The sequence below is a fragment of the Mesoplodon mirus genome (genome assembly GCF_964341445.2).
Source record: "Mesoplodon mirus genome assembly, chromosome: 10".
Lineage (NCBI taxonomy): Eukaryota > Metazoa > Chordata > Mammalia > Artiodactyla > Ziphiidae > Mesoplodon > Mesoplodon mirus.
In genome coordinates this window covers 15,343,670-15,361,396 of record NC_138986.1, presented here as the reverse complement: position 1 = coordinate 15,361,396, position 17,727 = coordinate 15,343,670, and the positions used below count along the sequence as shown (strand labels likewise).

Below are 17,727 nucleotides of genomic sequence, written 5' to 3'. Positions count from 1 at the left end.
GAGGGTTTGAACTTTATCCTGCAAGCTATGGAAGGATTTTAAGCAATGAAATGTTTGCCTTTTAAAATGAGAGTTCTGGCTCGATGTGGAAAATGAAGTAGGCAGGGAGAATTGGTAGGAGGCTGTTCCTCTAGCTTGGGCGAGAGATGGTAAAGGTTGGAATAAGACAGTGGTGACTGAGGTGGAGCGTTCCTGGGATCCCACAAGACCATGATGGATGAAAACAGGAGAAACTTAAAATGATGTCCTGGTCGCTAACTAGGGAGGGTAATGTGAGTGACAACTAAGGTAAGAATCCAAATGGAAGAGCAGATGGGGGAGACTGGTGAGCTGCGATTGGGACATGTTGAGTTTGCTGGGTCTATGGGCATGCTGGGGACATGTCAGACGGACAGTTGGCAGCTGAGACCTGGAGCTTGGGGTAGGGCTGTGGCAGAAGAATATAAAATTGAACATTATCCGCTTATAGGTGGGAGTTAAAGCTCAGAGCATTGCTCTACTAGTCGGTAGGGTTGGTTTTCTGTTAGGTGACTCCAGATTGCACAGCTTAGTATTTATCCTACAGTTTTGATGGAGTGAATGTCTTGCTGCTAAGTATCTCTAAGCAATCAGGATTTAGGTGAATTTGATAGAAAATTTCTAGAGCTCAATTCATTTGCCCATAAGCTAATAATTCACTTATAAAGAAAAAAACTTGATTTGATTTTGCAAATGATGCTGGCCTTATTTTTTCGCTCAGAACCTTCCTCACGATTGCATAAAGTTTTGAAGACCAGCGGTAAGTCCTAAAATAACTTTCTTTTTTCATTCTTGTTGATATCCACTAAGTCAAACCATACACAAAAAAATAAACACCAGGTGAATTACAGATTGGCAGATTTGATTAAGCCCATTATAAAATGTAAAGCTGAATGACATAAAATGTTTGCAGCATAGATAATGGGCATAAAAAGATGAATATCTGTGAATGTTGATGTTAAGAAATCCCATATATCAAAAGGAAAGGACAGGGGCTTCCCTGGTGGTGCAGTGGTTAAGAATCTGCCTGCCAACGCAGGGGACATGGGTTCCAGCCCTGGTCCGGGAAGATCCCACATGCCACGGAGCAACTAAGCCTGTGTGCCACAACTACTGAGCCTGCGCTCTAGAGCCCGCGAGCCACAGCTACTGAAGCCCGTATGCCTAGAGCCTGTGCTCTGCAACAAGAGAAGCCATCGCAATGAGAAGCCCTCGCACCGCAACGAAGAGTAGCCCCTGCTCTCTGCAACTAGAGAAAGCCCGTGCACAGCAACAAAGACCCAACGCAGCCAAAAAATAAATTAACTAATAAATTAATTAAATCTATTTTAAAAAAGGACAAAGGACTCTTTTTAAATAAATTTATTTATTTTATTATATTATATTTTATTTATTTATTGTTTCTGGCTGCGTTGGGTTTTCGTTGCTGAGCGCGGGTTTTTCTCTGGTTGCGGCGAGTGGGGGCTACTCTTTGTTGTGGTGCGCGGGCTTCTCATTGCAGTGGCTTCTCTTTTTGCAGAGCCCGGGCTCTAGGCGTGCGGGCTTCAGTGGTTGTGGCATGTGGGCTCAGGAGATGTGGACTCTTTTTTGAAAGGCAGAGAATATAATCGGGCAGTTTCACAGAAGAAACACAAACTGCCAATAAAATTTCCAAATGGTCACCTATATTAGTGATCAGAAAAATCATACATTTAAATGAGATAAATGGAGAGGAAAAAGCTGTGGGCTTGGCCAAAAGAAAAGAAAAACAGGCACTCTGAAACTGTTGGTGTGTAAATTTCTGCAACCTTTTTGGAGCAAAATTTGTTAATGCCCATTTAAATTTAAAATGTGTACATGCTCTTGAACCAACAATTTCAAATTTTTCACCTATAGAAATTTCACAATGTACACTTCCTGTATAGAAGTGCTCACCCAAGTGAGCACAGATCTATGAGTATCTGTGTTCTTTGCAGAGTTTATAACAAGACACCACATAAAATGCATATCTAGTGGGAAATAGTTTTAAAAGTTGTAGTAAATTCTGAAATACTACATGGAATATTCTGCAGCTATCAAAAAGAATCAAGTACGTATCTGTCTACTGATAAGAGTGTCTACATATATTTAGCAGGAAATTCAATTTTGCATATTGCACCTTTAAGAACAAAAAAACTGTTCTTTGTTGTGGGATTGGGGCAGTGGGCATGGGACCTAGGAAGATGAACATCAAACTTTTAAGTGTGGCTACCTCTACAGGGTGGAATTTGTGGAGAGGGTTTGATCACTTTTTACTTTAAATGCTTCTGTAATTAAACAGTGTTGAAAGATGAGACCCACATGATCAGAGTATCGTAAGGGTATCTATGAGGATGTGGCTAGTAAATCTCTCCCCACAATTCCTCTTGCACCCTCCTTAGCACAGTGCCAAGGTGACCCTGTTGATAGATGCTATATCTTCAATTAAAGCCAATAGAATATTTAAAAATTAACAGAAGCATAATCTTATGTTTAAGTGAGTTTCATGGCTTAGGGCATGTGGATTTTTTTCTCAGGTAATATATATTTGGGTGGGGGGAAGCTTTTGAAACGTATTAATATGAATTGGTCCATTGCTCTCAGGGATTTAAGGAAGCTACTTATCACTCAGATACATGTATGGTTGTTTTACATGTAGTACAAGATCTATACTTGGATAACTGAGAGGCATTTTCTAAAAATTAGGTCTAAGGAGCCCAGAGATGCTTGGGCTTCAGTTATTAACAATAAGTTTAAAAGCCCTATAAAATATGAGTGCTTACCTATGTATGAGAGAGACATTTTTAATCCTCAAACTTAAAAAATAAAAAAACTTTTATTTTTCAGAAACAGCACAAGACATCCAAAAGGTAAGTACTATTGACATTTCTTATTTTGAAATGTTTACTTTAGGTGCCCTTTATACCTACCCTTTCCTTATATGTCTCACCTCCAGCTAATCTTCCAAGTGTAAACAATTATTTTACATGTTGAAATAGATTTAAGTTAGGGCTCATCCTTATCAACTCCCCCTCCACCTCACCACCCCAGCTTCATCCCTCAGAACCAAGGCAATGATTTCTTCATCTTTCTGCCCCACCTCTCTGTTCAGAAGCTATTACCTTAAGATGTAACACCCGGGCTTCCCTGGTGGCGCAGTGGTTAAGAATCCGCCTGCCAATGCAGGGAACACAGGTTCAAGCCCTGGTCCGGGAAGATCCCGCATGCCATGGAGCAACTAAGTCCATGTGCCACAACTACTGAGCCTGCTCTCTAGAGCCCACGAACCACAACTACTGAACCTGCGTGCTGCAACTACTGAAGCCTGCGCGCCTAGAGCGCATGCTCCACAACAAGAGAAGCCATCTCAATGAGAAGCCCACACACTGCAACGAAGAGTAGCCCCCGCTCACTGAAACTAGAGAAAGCCTGTGTACAGCGATGAAGACCCAACACAGCCAAAAATAAAATAATAATAATAATAAAAAAAAAAGATGTAACACCCACACAGGGCTAGTGTGGTGCACCCCACATTGCCCTGTGCCTCTGTGCATATAAGACTGAGGCTCTCGCGTCCTGAGTATTTGCTCCATTTTCAAAGCATCAGACTTCAATCACAAAGATCCCCGTCTAAGAATGTGGTCCTGCTGCTGGTATAAGAGGTGTGATGGTATGCGGTATAATGAAACTTCACTATATCAAGCTTTGATTTTTCTCCCTCCAATAAAAGGTTAGGAGAGGTAGAATAAAAATGGTATGTTGTATTAGAAGATGTATATTCAAATGTATTACCTCTGAACAATGCATATCGTATCCTGACCTGGGTAAACTACATCCAGTATGCCTACTGATCACCTGGCTTACTGAACAGTGCTTAGGGGGCTGAGCGCAGCTTCTTGCTTCATGCTCTGTATCTGTAGCAACGTGGCTGTGAAAATCTCCCCCGCGATCCTATGTGCTCCACTCCTTGGCACGACCCTGTTAATAAATAACTTATCTTTCAGTTTAGTCTCCTAGATGTCTAAAAATCAACGTGGTCTTATCTCTAAGCTATTTGCTTAAAATTACGGCATGTGGATTTTTTTCAGGTAGTACATATTTCTGTTTGGAAGCTTTTGAAATTTAATAACATGAATTGATTCATTGTCCTGAAATATAGCATGAGATTTTGATTTTTTTAATGTACTTTGTTTTCATAAACAAACACTGGGACAGTGCCCTTGAAAGGCCGCCAAGCTATGATCACAGAGCAAGCCTGGCTTAGTACTAGCTAGGGGAATCGCTCTATTAGTCCTAGAGATACAATCTCAAGAGCTTCTCGGAAACTTTCTACGATAGTGATCAAGTCAAGTCTCCATATGAGGACTAACTAAACCTTATAAAATCTGAAGACAAGAAAGAAGTAAAACACCAATGTACTTTTTTCTTAGTGGTAAAATTCCATCTCCTAACAAAAATGAATGTATACTAAATTCAGGGAGAGATTAAAGAGATAAAGAGATTAACATTTCTCCTAGAATATACCTTCTAAAGCCGTGTTTGTGTGTGTGTGCATGTGTGTGTAGAGCGAGAGATGGAGGGAAGGAGAGAGGGAGAGAGATTTAGCTCATATATAAACTGAGGATTAAGACATGGGTTCAAATCCATTTCTGCCATTTATAAGCTGTATGACTGTAAGCAAGTTGTTAAACCTTACCAAGACTTAGTTTCCTAATTTATGGAATTGTTATAAAGGTTAAATGTGATATGTTTTTTTAATGTGCTTAGTACAGTATTTGGCACAAAACAAGTGCCCCATAAATTAGCTCTTATTATGTTATTATTAAGTAACCATAATGCTGAGAATGTGGAAAACTGTTCATCACGAGGGATCTACACTACATACTTCTGTGCTGTGTCCAATCCATCTACTGATTATTTCTAAATCTAAGAGCTTCCTCAGTTCTCCTGATGATTTATTTGATATAAAATTTCAGCTTCCAAATTACTGCTAACTTCACTTCAAGTGTAGTCACCTTTTGGGAATTCCCTGGCAGTCCAGTGGTTAGGACTCTGCACTTCCACTGCCAGGGACACGGGTTTGATCCCTGGTTGGGGAAATAAGATCCCGCAAGCCACGCAGCATGGCCAAACAAACAAACGAAAAAAGTGTAGTTACCTTAAAAATATACTTTGATATTAACAATTCAGGGTTTCTAATTTTCTAAAATGTCTGGGAATTTTTCTGGAATGAAAGATTTTTAAGAAGGTTTTACTTCTGGCTGTTCACAGAATTGTTTTGTTACACTTCCACAGTGTTTGATCATGATTTAACTAGCTAATACTAACTTGTTTTATTTTATAAAATGTAGTTACTGTGTACCTATATTTTATAAACATTTTACCAGTGCAGTCTGAGTAAGAGGAAAAGGGAGAGATATTAAAGGGTAAAGAAAAAAACAGAAGAGCCAAAATATAATATATATGTATTTGTGTGCACATATATCTATATGTGTGTGTATTCATTTATTCCTAGTCTTCAAATAGTCCACATTTTTACTATTTGAAAAAAGTGAACAAAAGATTAAATGACTAATTAGACGTTTTTAGCTTTAAATTTTTAATAGAAAAACAACATTCAGGATAAAATTTTATCTTTGCCCTCCCTGATAGACAGAAAGGCAGGTAAGCAGACAGACAGACATATTAATAGGTGGATATTCCAAGGTAATATGTATCCCAATTTCATTGATCAGTGATGAAAAATTCTTGCTAATCTGACATTTCAAATAGGTTACTATAGTGTTTTGACCAGAAAATATACCCCTGGTACTAATTAGTTTGAACCTGTCTTAACCCTTTCAAATCTTTGAAGCTAATCCCAATACCCACAGAGGGCATCAGAGGGCAGTCCGCTCCCTGTCTGCACAATTGAGCTCCATCAGGAAAGGTTCCAAGTTATAACAGACCCATTGTTTTCTCTGATTAAAAATCGTTAATGTCACTCATATTTTACTTGCTAATTGGCATCTAAATATTGCTTAATTAAATGTATTTTGAAAGAAAGTAAAAATTTCATTAGCTCAGTAGTGGATTAAATTAAATTCCTGCAACAAAGGCTCTTTTGCCTAGAATCTATAAACCAAGGCAGTGCTGGTCAGGTTCACGCAGGTCTGCAGATTTAAAGGAAAACCCTTGAGGGTGCAGTCAGATCACCGACAGGGGTGTTTCTCGTACACCGGAAACCACAGTAAGACTGCTAAGAATCAAACTCCAAATAGAAATCAGATACCATGGCCCTTGACACCTATATATGTTCATTTATATAATGTTATTTACCAAGAACACATCGGAATTATTTGAAATATCTAAGAGTTTTCTGTGTTTAGCCAATTCCCTGCAGTGGGGTAAGGTATTTGGAGTCAAACCTGGGTTTACACGCCAGCCTTACCACTGCTGGGGGAGAACATGTAACTGAATCCTAAGAGCCTAGATTTCCTTACTGTGAAACTGGTACAATCATATCTAATTCAAAGAGTGAACATTAAGTTTGGAGAATGTCTTCAAATGGCCTAGCCTATTTCTAAGCAAATATCAGTTCCTGTCCTTTCTGCTCCTTTTGCAAAACATCTGACGTGCTTTTCAACTCAGTTAAAATCAACAATGTTTACTGATCATTTTCTTTAAGAATATCACAGTCTAGTGGGAGAGGCAATGTGTAAATACAGGAGCACATCCTCAGTTATGTGTCCTGTGGTACTACAATTCAATCGCTATGTCTCTATCCTTCTCAGGTTTCCAGAGAGGAAGGGTCTCCCCAGCTGACTTCAGCAGGGCCATCTCCCGCCCAGAGGAACAGTCAGCCGAGCAGTTCTGCCATTATCAGCGTGCTTCGCGGGGGCGGGGCCATCAGAAACATCTGGACGGACCACCAGATCCGGCAAGCCTTGTTTCCCAGTCGGCGGTCTCCGCAGGAGAACGAGGACGAAGATGATTATCAGATGTTCCTGCCGTCCTTCTCCTCTTCAGATCTGAACTCTGCCCGACTGTGTGAAGATAGCACTTCCAATCGACCTTGCAGTTGGCACATGGGACAGGTCGAGCCCTCGGAGACCCCCAGCTCCGGCCACAGGGTTGTGCGGCGGGCCAGCAGTGCTGGCGAGAGCAACACGTGTCCCCCTGACATAAGAAATAGGGACAGTGACAGCCCTCAGTACAGCTCCCGAAGGGAACTGCAGAATGACCCTAAAACAGAGGGGCGGGACGGGATGACTCCCTTCGGGTCCTCTGTAGAGTTGACCATTGATGACATAGACCATGTCTATGATAACATAAGTTATGAGGACTTGAAACTGATGGTGGCTAAACGGGAAGAAGCTGAAGCTCCTCCCCCCAAATCAGCCAGGGACTCTGCTCGCCCCAAGAGCACCCCGGAGCTGGCCTTCTCCAAGAGGCCAGCAAGCCCAGAGAAGAGCCCTCGGCACCCCCAGAGAGATGGTGGCCCCCCAGGCCGGGAGGCGTGGAACCAAAGCTCACGCGAACTCCAGGTGGTGGAGGAGAACGTCTACGACACCATCGGGCTCCCAGATGCGCCCTCCCAGGACTTCAAGTGCAGCAGCCTGAAGCGTCCCAAGAGGAGCACCTTCCTGGGCCTGGAGGCCGACCTGGGGTGCTGTGACAGTCTGAGGGCCTCTGTTTCCCAGGACAGCCTCCAGCTCAGTGAGGACGAGGCGCCCTACCCCCCGGGACCCTCTGATAACGATTATCTGAGTTTGTTCTATAACTCCTTCGGCTGCAACTTGTCCATAGCTGATCAGTCCATCTCCGATAAACTGTCTGAAGAAGTAGACGAAATCTGGAATGACCTGGAAAATTACATCAAGAAAAACGAAGTCAAAGCCAGAGACCGGCTCCTGGCGGCGTTTCCCGTTAGCAAAGACGATGTGCAGGAGCGGCCGCTGGCGGGCAGCACCCCGGAGCTGAGCGCGCGCTCCCCACGTTCCCCGCCCGCGGGCCGGGCTCTCCTCGTGCCGCCCAGAGACAGGCCGGGGCCCATCTCCTGCACGCTTGACCTAACCCCGTCCTCCAAAGACGGCTCCTGCCTGAGTCTCCACCGGCTGTCGCTGGTCAGTGACCTGCCGCCCGTGGAGAGTCCCTATGACGTGGCTGGCAGCAGCCTGTCCCCTGCAGACCTGAAGAACCCCGACCCCGGCATGGACAACGCAGACAAGACCAGGAGCAAGGTTTTCCTGATGGCCAGGCAGTACAGTCAGAAGATCAAGAAGGCAAATCAGCTGTTAAAGGTGAAAAGCCCGGAGCTGGAGCAGCCGTCTGGTAGCCAACTGCAGAAGCAGGTTTCCAGGGACCTGGCGGCCATCCTAGAAGAAAAGAAGCAGGGCGGGCCCGCCATCGGTATGTCTCCCGCGCTGCCTTTCTCCTTCCGAGGACTGGGAGAGAGCTGTGTTCTGGTCCTCAGTATCCTTAGCACCGTGAGGGTGTTGTCACCCAGATGTTCATTCTCCCAGAGGGACCCCAGACGCACTGACGCACAGATGAGGCCGGCCCTGCACCCACCCCATCTCACCAGTGGGAGGCGACTGGGTCTGGAGGGTTTCCTGGTGTCTGTGACATCATCACTCCAGATAGGATATTTGAAGCAGTGTTCTCTAATATAATCTAAAGCTGAAAAATAGCCATCAGTTTCAGTTTCAGTGTGTTAGCAGAGGTAGCTGGGTAGCAGGGTAAGAGCTGAAGGTTTGGACGAATACTTTGCTCCAGAATCCTAACAAAAATGCCTACTCATCCTAACAAAGACAAAAAGGAGGCCTTTTTGCATGTTTTTTTTCAGCTGTTCACACTGTAACTCGGCTGTTTTCTCATGTGTTACATGTTCTAGTTGCTTTTTTTTGAATAGCTGCTGTAATGCATGTAATACTGTCTCCTTTGGTATTCTCCTGTATGCTTCCAAGAAGTTTAATTCTTTGAGTCAAGCCTCCTTTTTGGGCAGAACCAAACCAGGATCACGTGCTTGATGTTGGTACCATTAGGGTTTAGGAATGAGACGATCACAGTTTGACTTTTTCTCTATTGTAAAGAAGTACACATCCCCTGGATAAATTACACAGGGTTCTCAGTGGAAGGGGGTGATGTGAATTAAGCACTGGATTGTCATGGAAAGACAAAAACCTGAGGGTGCTGACTCTCACCTGAGGGGTTTTTCACCTTCAGACCCAGAAAGATTTCTGGGATTAGGCCCAGGAACTGGATCTTTTTTTTAAGTGTGGACTTTTGATCCTGTTTTAAGAATCCCTGCCCTAGATCTCTGGCAAAGGATTGTCTCTGTATCAAATGAGAAGAGACAGTTCTCCAATTAAAAATAAAAACCAGATGGCTCAGTATCAGGGCATGTTTCGTTGGTTAGCTTGGTGGCGGCATGGCTCATCTGGCCAGCTTGATGCCACCTACCGCCTTTCTTTGGGACTGCTTTCTTAGGTGGAAACCAGACAATCAGAAGGGAAACCAGACAATCCAAGTCCTAAATGGATTCACAAGTTGCATGGCAAGAATCTGTAGGAAAAAAAGTTTAAGTTTGGGAGTGTTTAAGAATTACCTAAGTTTACTCTTTTTCCAGAGCTAATCACACAGTAATATTTCTTAACACAGAGGGAAGTTAAACCCTGGCAACGTTACCTGAAGGATTTTACAGACTCTCTGTGACTTGCTCTTCTTTTTAAGTTAGATAAAGGTTAAATGTGATTTTTATATGAATGTGAGAGACTAGATCGCATGTATTTTTCTCCTCGCAATAATATGCTTGAATTAGTCCCTTTTCCAACGCTAGTGTTGCTAAACTGGTTTGTTGTCACACCTAGAAAAAGTGACTGAGTTCCAGCTGCAGGCGGACTGTTTCGGAGTACAGATGGCCCTAGAACCAGTAGTGTGTTGGCAGTGAAACCACTGACTGAGTCTGGGCTAGGGTGCCTCAGAATGAGAGAAAATATAATACTAAGGTTTCCGATGATGATGGATTGATTAACCCAGCAGACTGTCGTTTAAAAAGTGGTAATTGCCTGAGGCCAGTTGTTTGTAATGTCGACCATCCATTAACATGCGAAGCTCTAACCCTGGTAGAAGCAAGGTCTTCAGTACTGAATCATTAGGGCTTACAACTACCTTGAATAGTCATTTTTACCCACCTTTTAAGTATTAATAGATTTCCCTTTGGGGTTTTCTTTTGCTTTTTTCCCCCGCTTTTTGTTTGCTCTTTCTGTTTTAACTACTTGTGTCTTCTTGGGCTCCTGTAGGATCATAGCTCTGTGTCTGGGCCCTTTCTTGACATGGTGGGCTACTATCGACATTCTCTCCAAGAGAAGATCTCTCCAGAGTCATCTTCTGAGCCAGCCAGTGTCTCCCCCTGCTGGCTGGCAGGAGCGTGTCCCTAGGGCCCGCCATCTCTCAGACCTGAAGAATCTTCCATCTGGGTGGATCGAGACCACTTCCTGTGCCCACCAGGCTTTCAATCAGTTGACGTGATGACTCCTTTTCTCTCTCTTGTTTATCTGGGCACAGGACGTCGTAATCGAATGGACCGATTCTCCAGACTTCTCCGTATGGGCCTTGCCACTTTGCCAGGAGCTTGCTCTCGGTGTTGTGCGGAAGGAGGGGCGCCCTATTCACCTGCTGAAACTCTCCAGCACCTTTATTGAACGCTCCAGCCGGGGTCTACAGGCCCTGGGCCAGACTTCCGCCTGTAAATCACCCAACCAGGTCTAGCCCCTCCCACCTTTTGGAGCCTGTTGCGGCATGCCGGCCATCTTGTTCCATCATGCCTCACTCCTGACAGTCTTTGAGGCCAAGGAAGCCTTTGGGGTCCCCCCGCCAACTTTTTGTTTTTTTGGTGATGTTCTATGTGGGAGAAAACTCCATACAGGCTTGAGGAATTTTCCTCCTTGTGTAAAGTAGGGAAGGCAAAATAACATTTTATGCTTTGCTCTACATCACAAGCAACATCAGAAATGTTGATTTTAATCTCTGTCTTGAAAACAGTATATTTCATACTTCTCTCAACGAGGATCACTTCAAATTTTTATCTGGAATGATAAGAATTCTACCTTCTAAACTTACAAAAGAGGAATAAACCAGAGATAGCCCTGACACTGTCACATCATGATAATGTACATGTTCTATAAGGACTATGAATGCCAGAACTAAGAATGAGGGGGAATTTTGATCCAGCTGACTAATACTAAGCTTTTTAGGCTAGAAGTGTCATCTTGGGCTGGCTATTTCCTGTACATCTCACCAAGGGTATCTATTTAATAACAGCCATTGCTCTGGAAGCTTGTCTCATGTTCATGTTGGCATCAAGCAAGTTATAGACTCTCTTGGAAGGTCAAGCTGAGACCAAAAAAACAAAAACTTAGATCGGCACAGTACATTGTCTACTTGTGAGGTACTTTCTATTCCAAATTTATAAATGGTCAACTTTTTATTATCCAAAGATAAACTGTGCCCATTATGAGTTGTCTATAATATATATGTTTACATAGCATTTTACTCAAGGCTGTCTTCCTGCTTCCCCATTTCCTGCTATGCCCAAATTGTAGGCTGCCTTTCCACTCTCAGTGGTATAGTCTTAGATCACATTTATTCTGAACACTATGTTTAGGATAAATGGAGGCAGTCCAAAAATTATCTGGGTAATTAAGTAGTTCTTGAGACCAATTTCTGCCTAGAGCTGTGCTTGGTTTTCTGTGGGGATTATTCTCCAAGATTAAAAGCTCATGGACTAGATGGAATACTAAACCAGCTTAGATACAATAACTAGCAACACAAGATTGTGTGCAAGCATGCGTACACAACCAATAGCTAAGTATTATGGTGCATATAAGACTTCAGAGAAATCAGTTAGAAAAGGATTCATAGAAGTGATAAAGCTTATAGAGGGTCTTGAGAGGTAAATAGGATTTGATTAAACAAAGGAAGAAGAAGAGAGTGTGATAAAGAAGAAAAAGGCGTGAGAAATACTATGGATATTTTGGATAATACATGGTTTCAGATGATCTGGGCCACCATGTTCTAAAGTCAAGAGCTATTTGTTCTTACAAGACTTTATAGTTAAATTTTGATGCTGCAATAGTTTAACTGAATTTTTTTTAATTAGCTCTCACTGCTTTCTCTCAAATTGTCATTTTCTTGGGACTTTGTGGAAGTTCAAAGCCTTCCTGCTTCAGCTGTGGGATCAGGCTCAGAGCCACAGTGTAGGTGAGAATGGCTTGGGAAGAACCGTCTTGACTTTGAGGTGGGACTGCTAACCAAAGACAAGCCTAAAGGTCCAGCTAACCTTGGTTGGGTTTTATAGTTAACGAAACGTTGTATATTTCAGGATGGCTAACAAGGGCACCTTGGTGTCTATGTAGACTTTCAGTTTCTTAAGGGGTTACCAAATCTTAATTGGTATTGAGAGTCTTCACTATGCCCTTTAAGGAGTAATAGCTCAAGTTTTTGTTACTACAAATTCTAAACTAATAACCTCTGTCCTTCCAAGGAATTTGGACTTGAAAGTCTGAAGGATCTGAATGAATGTAGGATCTATAATGAGAAGATAAACACTATTTATTCTGATTCTGGGGACTAAGGGGCAAGTAATCTGAGGGGGTTGCAGTTAAAGGGCACACAGAACAACAGTACATTGTTTTCTGTCCCCATAGAAGGCAAACTTGAAAGAAACAGCAGAAACTCAACTAAATATTTAGTTTAAATTCAAGGAATAATTTACTAACAACAGGTTACTAAAAATATAAATAGCTTAAAGAGGAAAAAATTATAATGTCACTTGCGGGTCATCATATATAGAATAGATGCCCTCTATAGAGACTGCATAGATGTGGTCTGAGTGATTTATAGGACTCATGGAATTCTTTGATTCTAGGGTGGTCATGTGGGTACCTGGATTGGGAGGTGGGGGGACACGGCTCTTGAAATGGACATCTCTGGGCTCTCTCTTTTTAATCATTCCTGACCCAAGAGAATCCTCTGTATCTATATCATGGTTCTGTTAATGTCTTTAGAGATGTCTGTACTCAGAAGTGAAGTAGAGAGGATAGTGGCCTCGTGGCTTACTTTGAAGTGGCAATAGCTTTCGTGGAAATAACGCTAAAATCCTGTTCTGCAGCCAGTTCTAGAGAGCGCTAGCTTATCGATTGTATGCACAGGATGGTTCATTCTTAATGTCTTGGAAGCATAGACTTCAGTGCCTGGCTTCTCGGTGATAGGAAAGGATGTAGGGATCAGTCAATACATGTGGTTTTGAAGGGAGGACCTCCTGTCGACATCCCGAGACAGGGGCAGTGGAGGGCTGCCTGGAAACAAGAAGTGCAGGAACAGCCTCCGGGAGCAGACTCTGCTGGGAGTAGTTGTCTGAGAGCAATCAAGACTGGTGAGGCAGGGGTAGCCGTTGCAAGGTGGATTGTGGTCATGCTTCTTTTAATGACTACTTGAGTTATTTTTCATTGACCAGGGTTTAAGTGCTGACTCTTATTTTTATGTTGCCTGTTTTTAGCACTGACACACTATTCCATGCTTGTAAAGAACACTAGAAAATTGTCATTACAAACAGGAAACGCTTGCAGACCTGCTGCTGAAATAAAATAATCCAGAATTAGTTCAAATGAAGTTTTAGGTGGCTTTTTTTATTAAATGGGATGATTTTATTAGTTTGTGTTGCTTAGTATTTGATGATTTCTTACCCTCAAACTTAACTTAAAAGTCCTGTCTACTGTTTAAATTTTTTTAATATGTTGCTAGAACGTTCTTATTTTTTAAATCTTTGCATGTAGAAATGATCCTGTATATATTTATCATTTTAATATTTGCCTTCCAGGTGCCAGGATTGCTGAGTATTCCCAACTGTATGACCAGATTGTATTCAGAGAGACCCCCTTTAAGACTCAGAAGGATGGCTGGGCCAGCCCTCAAGACTCCTCCAACCTCAGCTCTGCATCACCTTCCCACACCCAACATGGTAGCGAGGATTGGCTTTTGCATTCAACCTATAGTAACGGAGAGTTAGCAGATTTCTGTCCCCGGCCAGAGCAAGACTTGAAGTCAAAATATCCCACTTTAGAGATCAATACGAAAAGTACCCCAAGACAACTGTCTGCAGCTTGCTCCGTGCCTTCTCTCCAAATCTCTGAGCCTCTGCTGGGCTCCATGCAGAGACACAGCGTGGTGGTCAGCCAGCCCAACAAAGAGAACTCCTGTCAGGGCCATCTTTACAACTCTCTGGGACGGAAAGGAATCAGTGCTAAATCTCAGCCTTATAACAGGTCCCAGTCATCTTCCTCCATCCTGATAAACAAGTCCGCGGACTCCATCAACTACTCTAGTGAAATGGGAAAGAAACAGCTGCTGTCTTTACACAGAAGTTCAGGGTGGGAGGGTCACCAGGATTTGGTGCCAGGTATTGCTGACTCAGGTCAACAGGGCACTGGAAAACACTCAGATCTCACACTCCAGGACTCGCAGAAAGTTCTGGTAGTAAATAGAAATTTACCTTTAAGTGCCCAAATAGCTACCCAGAACTATTTTTCCAATTTCAAGGAGACTGAAGGAGATGAAGATGACTATGTGGAGATCAAGTCAGAAGAAGATGAGCCAATAAGCAGCAAACTTGGACCATATCTGACATCATACAATGATTCTGACAAACTGAATGACTATCTCTGGAAGGGGCCATCTCCCAATCAGCAAAATCTTGTCCAATCTCTAAGGGAAAAATTCCAGTGTCTTAGTTCAAGCAGCTTTGCCTAAGGTTCTTAAGAGTAGCTGCCTGAATTAGCTTCTTACTGTGCTCATGAATTAGAGATACTGAGAGATGTTTTGTATGTACCAGATTAGAACAGTTTTGTAATAACCAGAGATGTAAAGTATACTTTCTTTAACAGCACAACTTTTTGAAACAGCTGGCGATCCAGCCAGGATTGTACTGTAGCAAATGTTAGCATCTAACACTGTGTTTTCTGATGCTGATGGTCTTCGTGTTTCATGTAAGTCAATCTTACTTGAAAATTTTAGGCTTCTTTTTTTTTAAAAAAACATGATGGCCATGGTATTTTTTCCCATATCCTGACAATTAGTGCCCAGAGTTTAAGAAATGCAATAATTATTTCCTATTATTCAGAAGCCACAGGTATACTAGGACTCAAAGGCAGCAAGGAGGACTTTTCACGTTTTTTAAGAAGAAAGGAAACTAAAGCTGTTTAAAGGATTATGCTTACCTCTGACATTTTTGTTAAATTTGTGCCAAGACCCTAGAATAACTTAAACGAGGGATCTCTAATTGGAGTATTGTCTAGGTGCCCATTTTAGGGTTTCTGTGCTGGCATTCCTGCATCTAGTTCATTATGAGGCAGAAAATATGTAACTATTGGAAATTAGAATGTATCATGACCAATTTTCTGTAAGTAAAAATCCTTCCCTGTCTTCCTGAACAAGGCCTGGAGAACGTGCTGCTCGTCATTTATTTTACATCTCATGGGGTGAAATGAATGATTCCCTTAATGGTTTAAAACCAAGTTCAAGAAAATGCAAATTGACTTATTAGAAAAGATGGGTTGACATCTGGGTACAACTTGATTATCTCACTATATGACAGTTGGGGATGGGGAGAAGATAGAACCCTTCACTACTTTTTGTGCCTGTTTCTAATCAACACGAAGTAAACCATAAACTAAAATAAAACAAAGCTCTTTAAAGCTACTCTTCCCAGAGCAGTTTTTCAGATGTCCTTTCATACTTAGCCAAATTTTATACTTAGCCAAATGACCTGGTCCCAGCCTTGAGAATTTTATTGACTGCAGTGAAATTTATTTTCTAATCCAGACATAATATGGGGGTCTTTTTTCATTGAATGAGGGCATATAGAAGAGCAGAATCTTTGGTTACTAAATTCTGACTAATCACATCTTTTAAGTTGTAATTATGGTCTTTAAATAGTGGTTCATTGTGATATTATGTACTAATACAACTCTTTATGGAAGGAAACAAAAACAAAAGCAAGACCTTGTGAGTAAAACACAAAGTTAAAGAAGCTAAAGAGAAAAATGAAGGCAGATTTATTGCCACTTTATAAAAATATTTTATTGAAGACTCCAATCAATGTAACAAGTATGTTTTCTCAAACAGTGGCTTTCGCATTCTCACTTTAAGCCATTTTACACTCTGTGGCCTCTTCCCCACCCTCTCAGTTTTCATCTTAAAAGATATGATAATCTGTGTAGGGAAAGGGGATCTGGGCTTTTCATTTAAAGATAAGCAATGATATTGATTTGAATCAGTGGTATCTACCATAATTCTTTTTCTCTCTTTAAGTGCTATGCCTCTTTTTCTTAAAAACATAAACTGTGACCATCCTTATTTTATACACAGGTACCTAAGGCATTCATTTTCCTTTTTAAGTAACAAAAAATAACCTAAGTTTCTTCTTTCTCCATACTGTACTTTCTTCTTGTAGCTTAGAAAACAAAGTCCCTATTGACGAGCATTGTTCTGGAACCATTCCTTCTTTCATTGCCCTTCTTTAAACACGATATGAGTTTTCAAGTATAAGAAGTATCAGAAAAGAGAAGCACTGTAACTGAGTATAGATTCTCAGACTTGCTAGAGGTATTTGTAAGGGCGTTTACAAAACAAAGTTACCTGACTTTTCTTGTCCCGGGAATGCAGTTTCCCACTTCTCTGCTTTTTGGTTTGTAAGACCCGAATTCTGTATTATCCATATTACTGTGGTGTCTTACTCTCAGAAATTATTAATTCTCCACACCAGTGTCCTGTTGCATGACTCTGATGTCACGTATAGGAACACACCCTGCTGCACGGAGGCTGCTGTTATACTGTATAAAATGTCTGTATGGTTGTCTTTAGGTTCTAGGACAAATCTGCAGTTCTATACATCCGTTCTGTCAGCCAGGATACAGATTTTGAGATCTGTGTGTACATATATAATCAAGTTCGTATTTTCCCTCAAAGTTATTCAATGAGTGCTTTTGTTTAAAATAGTTTCTTCGGGAGGTGGGGTAGGGATGTATATAATTGGGGGAAAAGAGTTATATGTACTTAAATGGATGTCAAGTTCTTACTAGGTCTCTGGACTGAAGGTTCAATTTTTTTTATAAGTTCACTTTTCACCTACTCTATTCTTTGTGCAAAAAAACCCCCCAGAAAAACAAACAAAAAACCATGCATCTAGGAAAACATAGTTTAAATACTGTATATATGATAATGAAAGTTAGTAATGCTCATTATTTAATAAAGTTTGTAAAGTACAAAGTAAAATACGGTGTGAATTAATGTGTTAATTCTAGAAAGATCAAGATTTTTCTGAACTATACTCAGTTATAATACTTCGCCTTATGAGCTGTGCAGAAAATGGTTCAGGGTAGAATTCCCTGGCGATCCAGTGGTTAGACCAGTGGACTCAGAGCTTCCACTGCAGGGGGCACAGGTTCAATCCCTGGTCAGAAAACTAAAATCCTACAAGCTGAGCAGCATGGCCAAAAAAAAAAAAAAAAAAAAGAAAATGATTCAGGGTAGTGATGATATACCATGTTTCAGTGGCCTGTGACTGACCATTTTCTGTATCTTTTGATTACTTTTCCAATATTGAATTTAGCCTGGGATTATCATTCCCTTCTCTGAAATTCCCCTTAGACCAAATGCCTTTCCAGGTAACTG

The 17,727-nt window shown here is 41.6% G+C and overlaps 1 protein-coding gene across 4 annotated transcripts in view; it reads left to right on the top strand.

Annotated features, from left to right (window-relative positions):
• Window positions 1–17,316, top strand: part of PLEKHG1 (pleckstrin homology and RhoGEF domain containing G1) — a 229,563-nt gene extending 212,247 nt beyond the window's left edge. For all 4 annotated transcript variants that reach the window (XM_082633368.1, XM_082633367.1, XM_082633369.1 and 1 more), the window contains 4 exons: window positions 740–778; window positions 2,863–2,885; window positions 6,789–8,406; window positions 13,877–17,316. In XM_082633368.1, the coding sequence (XP_082489494.1) occupies window positions 740–778; window positions 2,863–2,885; window positions 6,789–8,406; window positions 13,877–14,805 (2,609 nt within the window). In that variant the 3' untranslated portion in view covers window positions 14,806–17,316. The remainder of the gene's footprint in view (window positions 1–739; window positions 779–2,862; window positions 2,886–6,788; window positions 8,407–13,876) is intronic.
• Window positions 17,317–17,727: the final 411 nt, after the last annotated feature.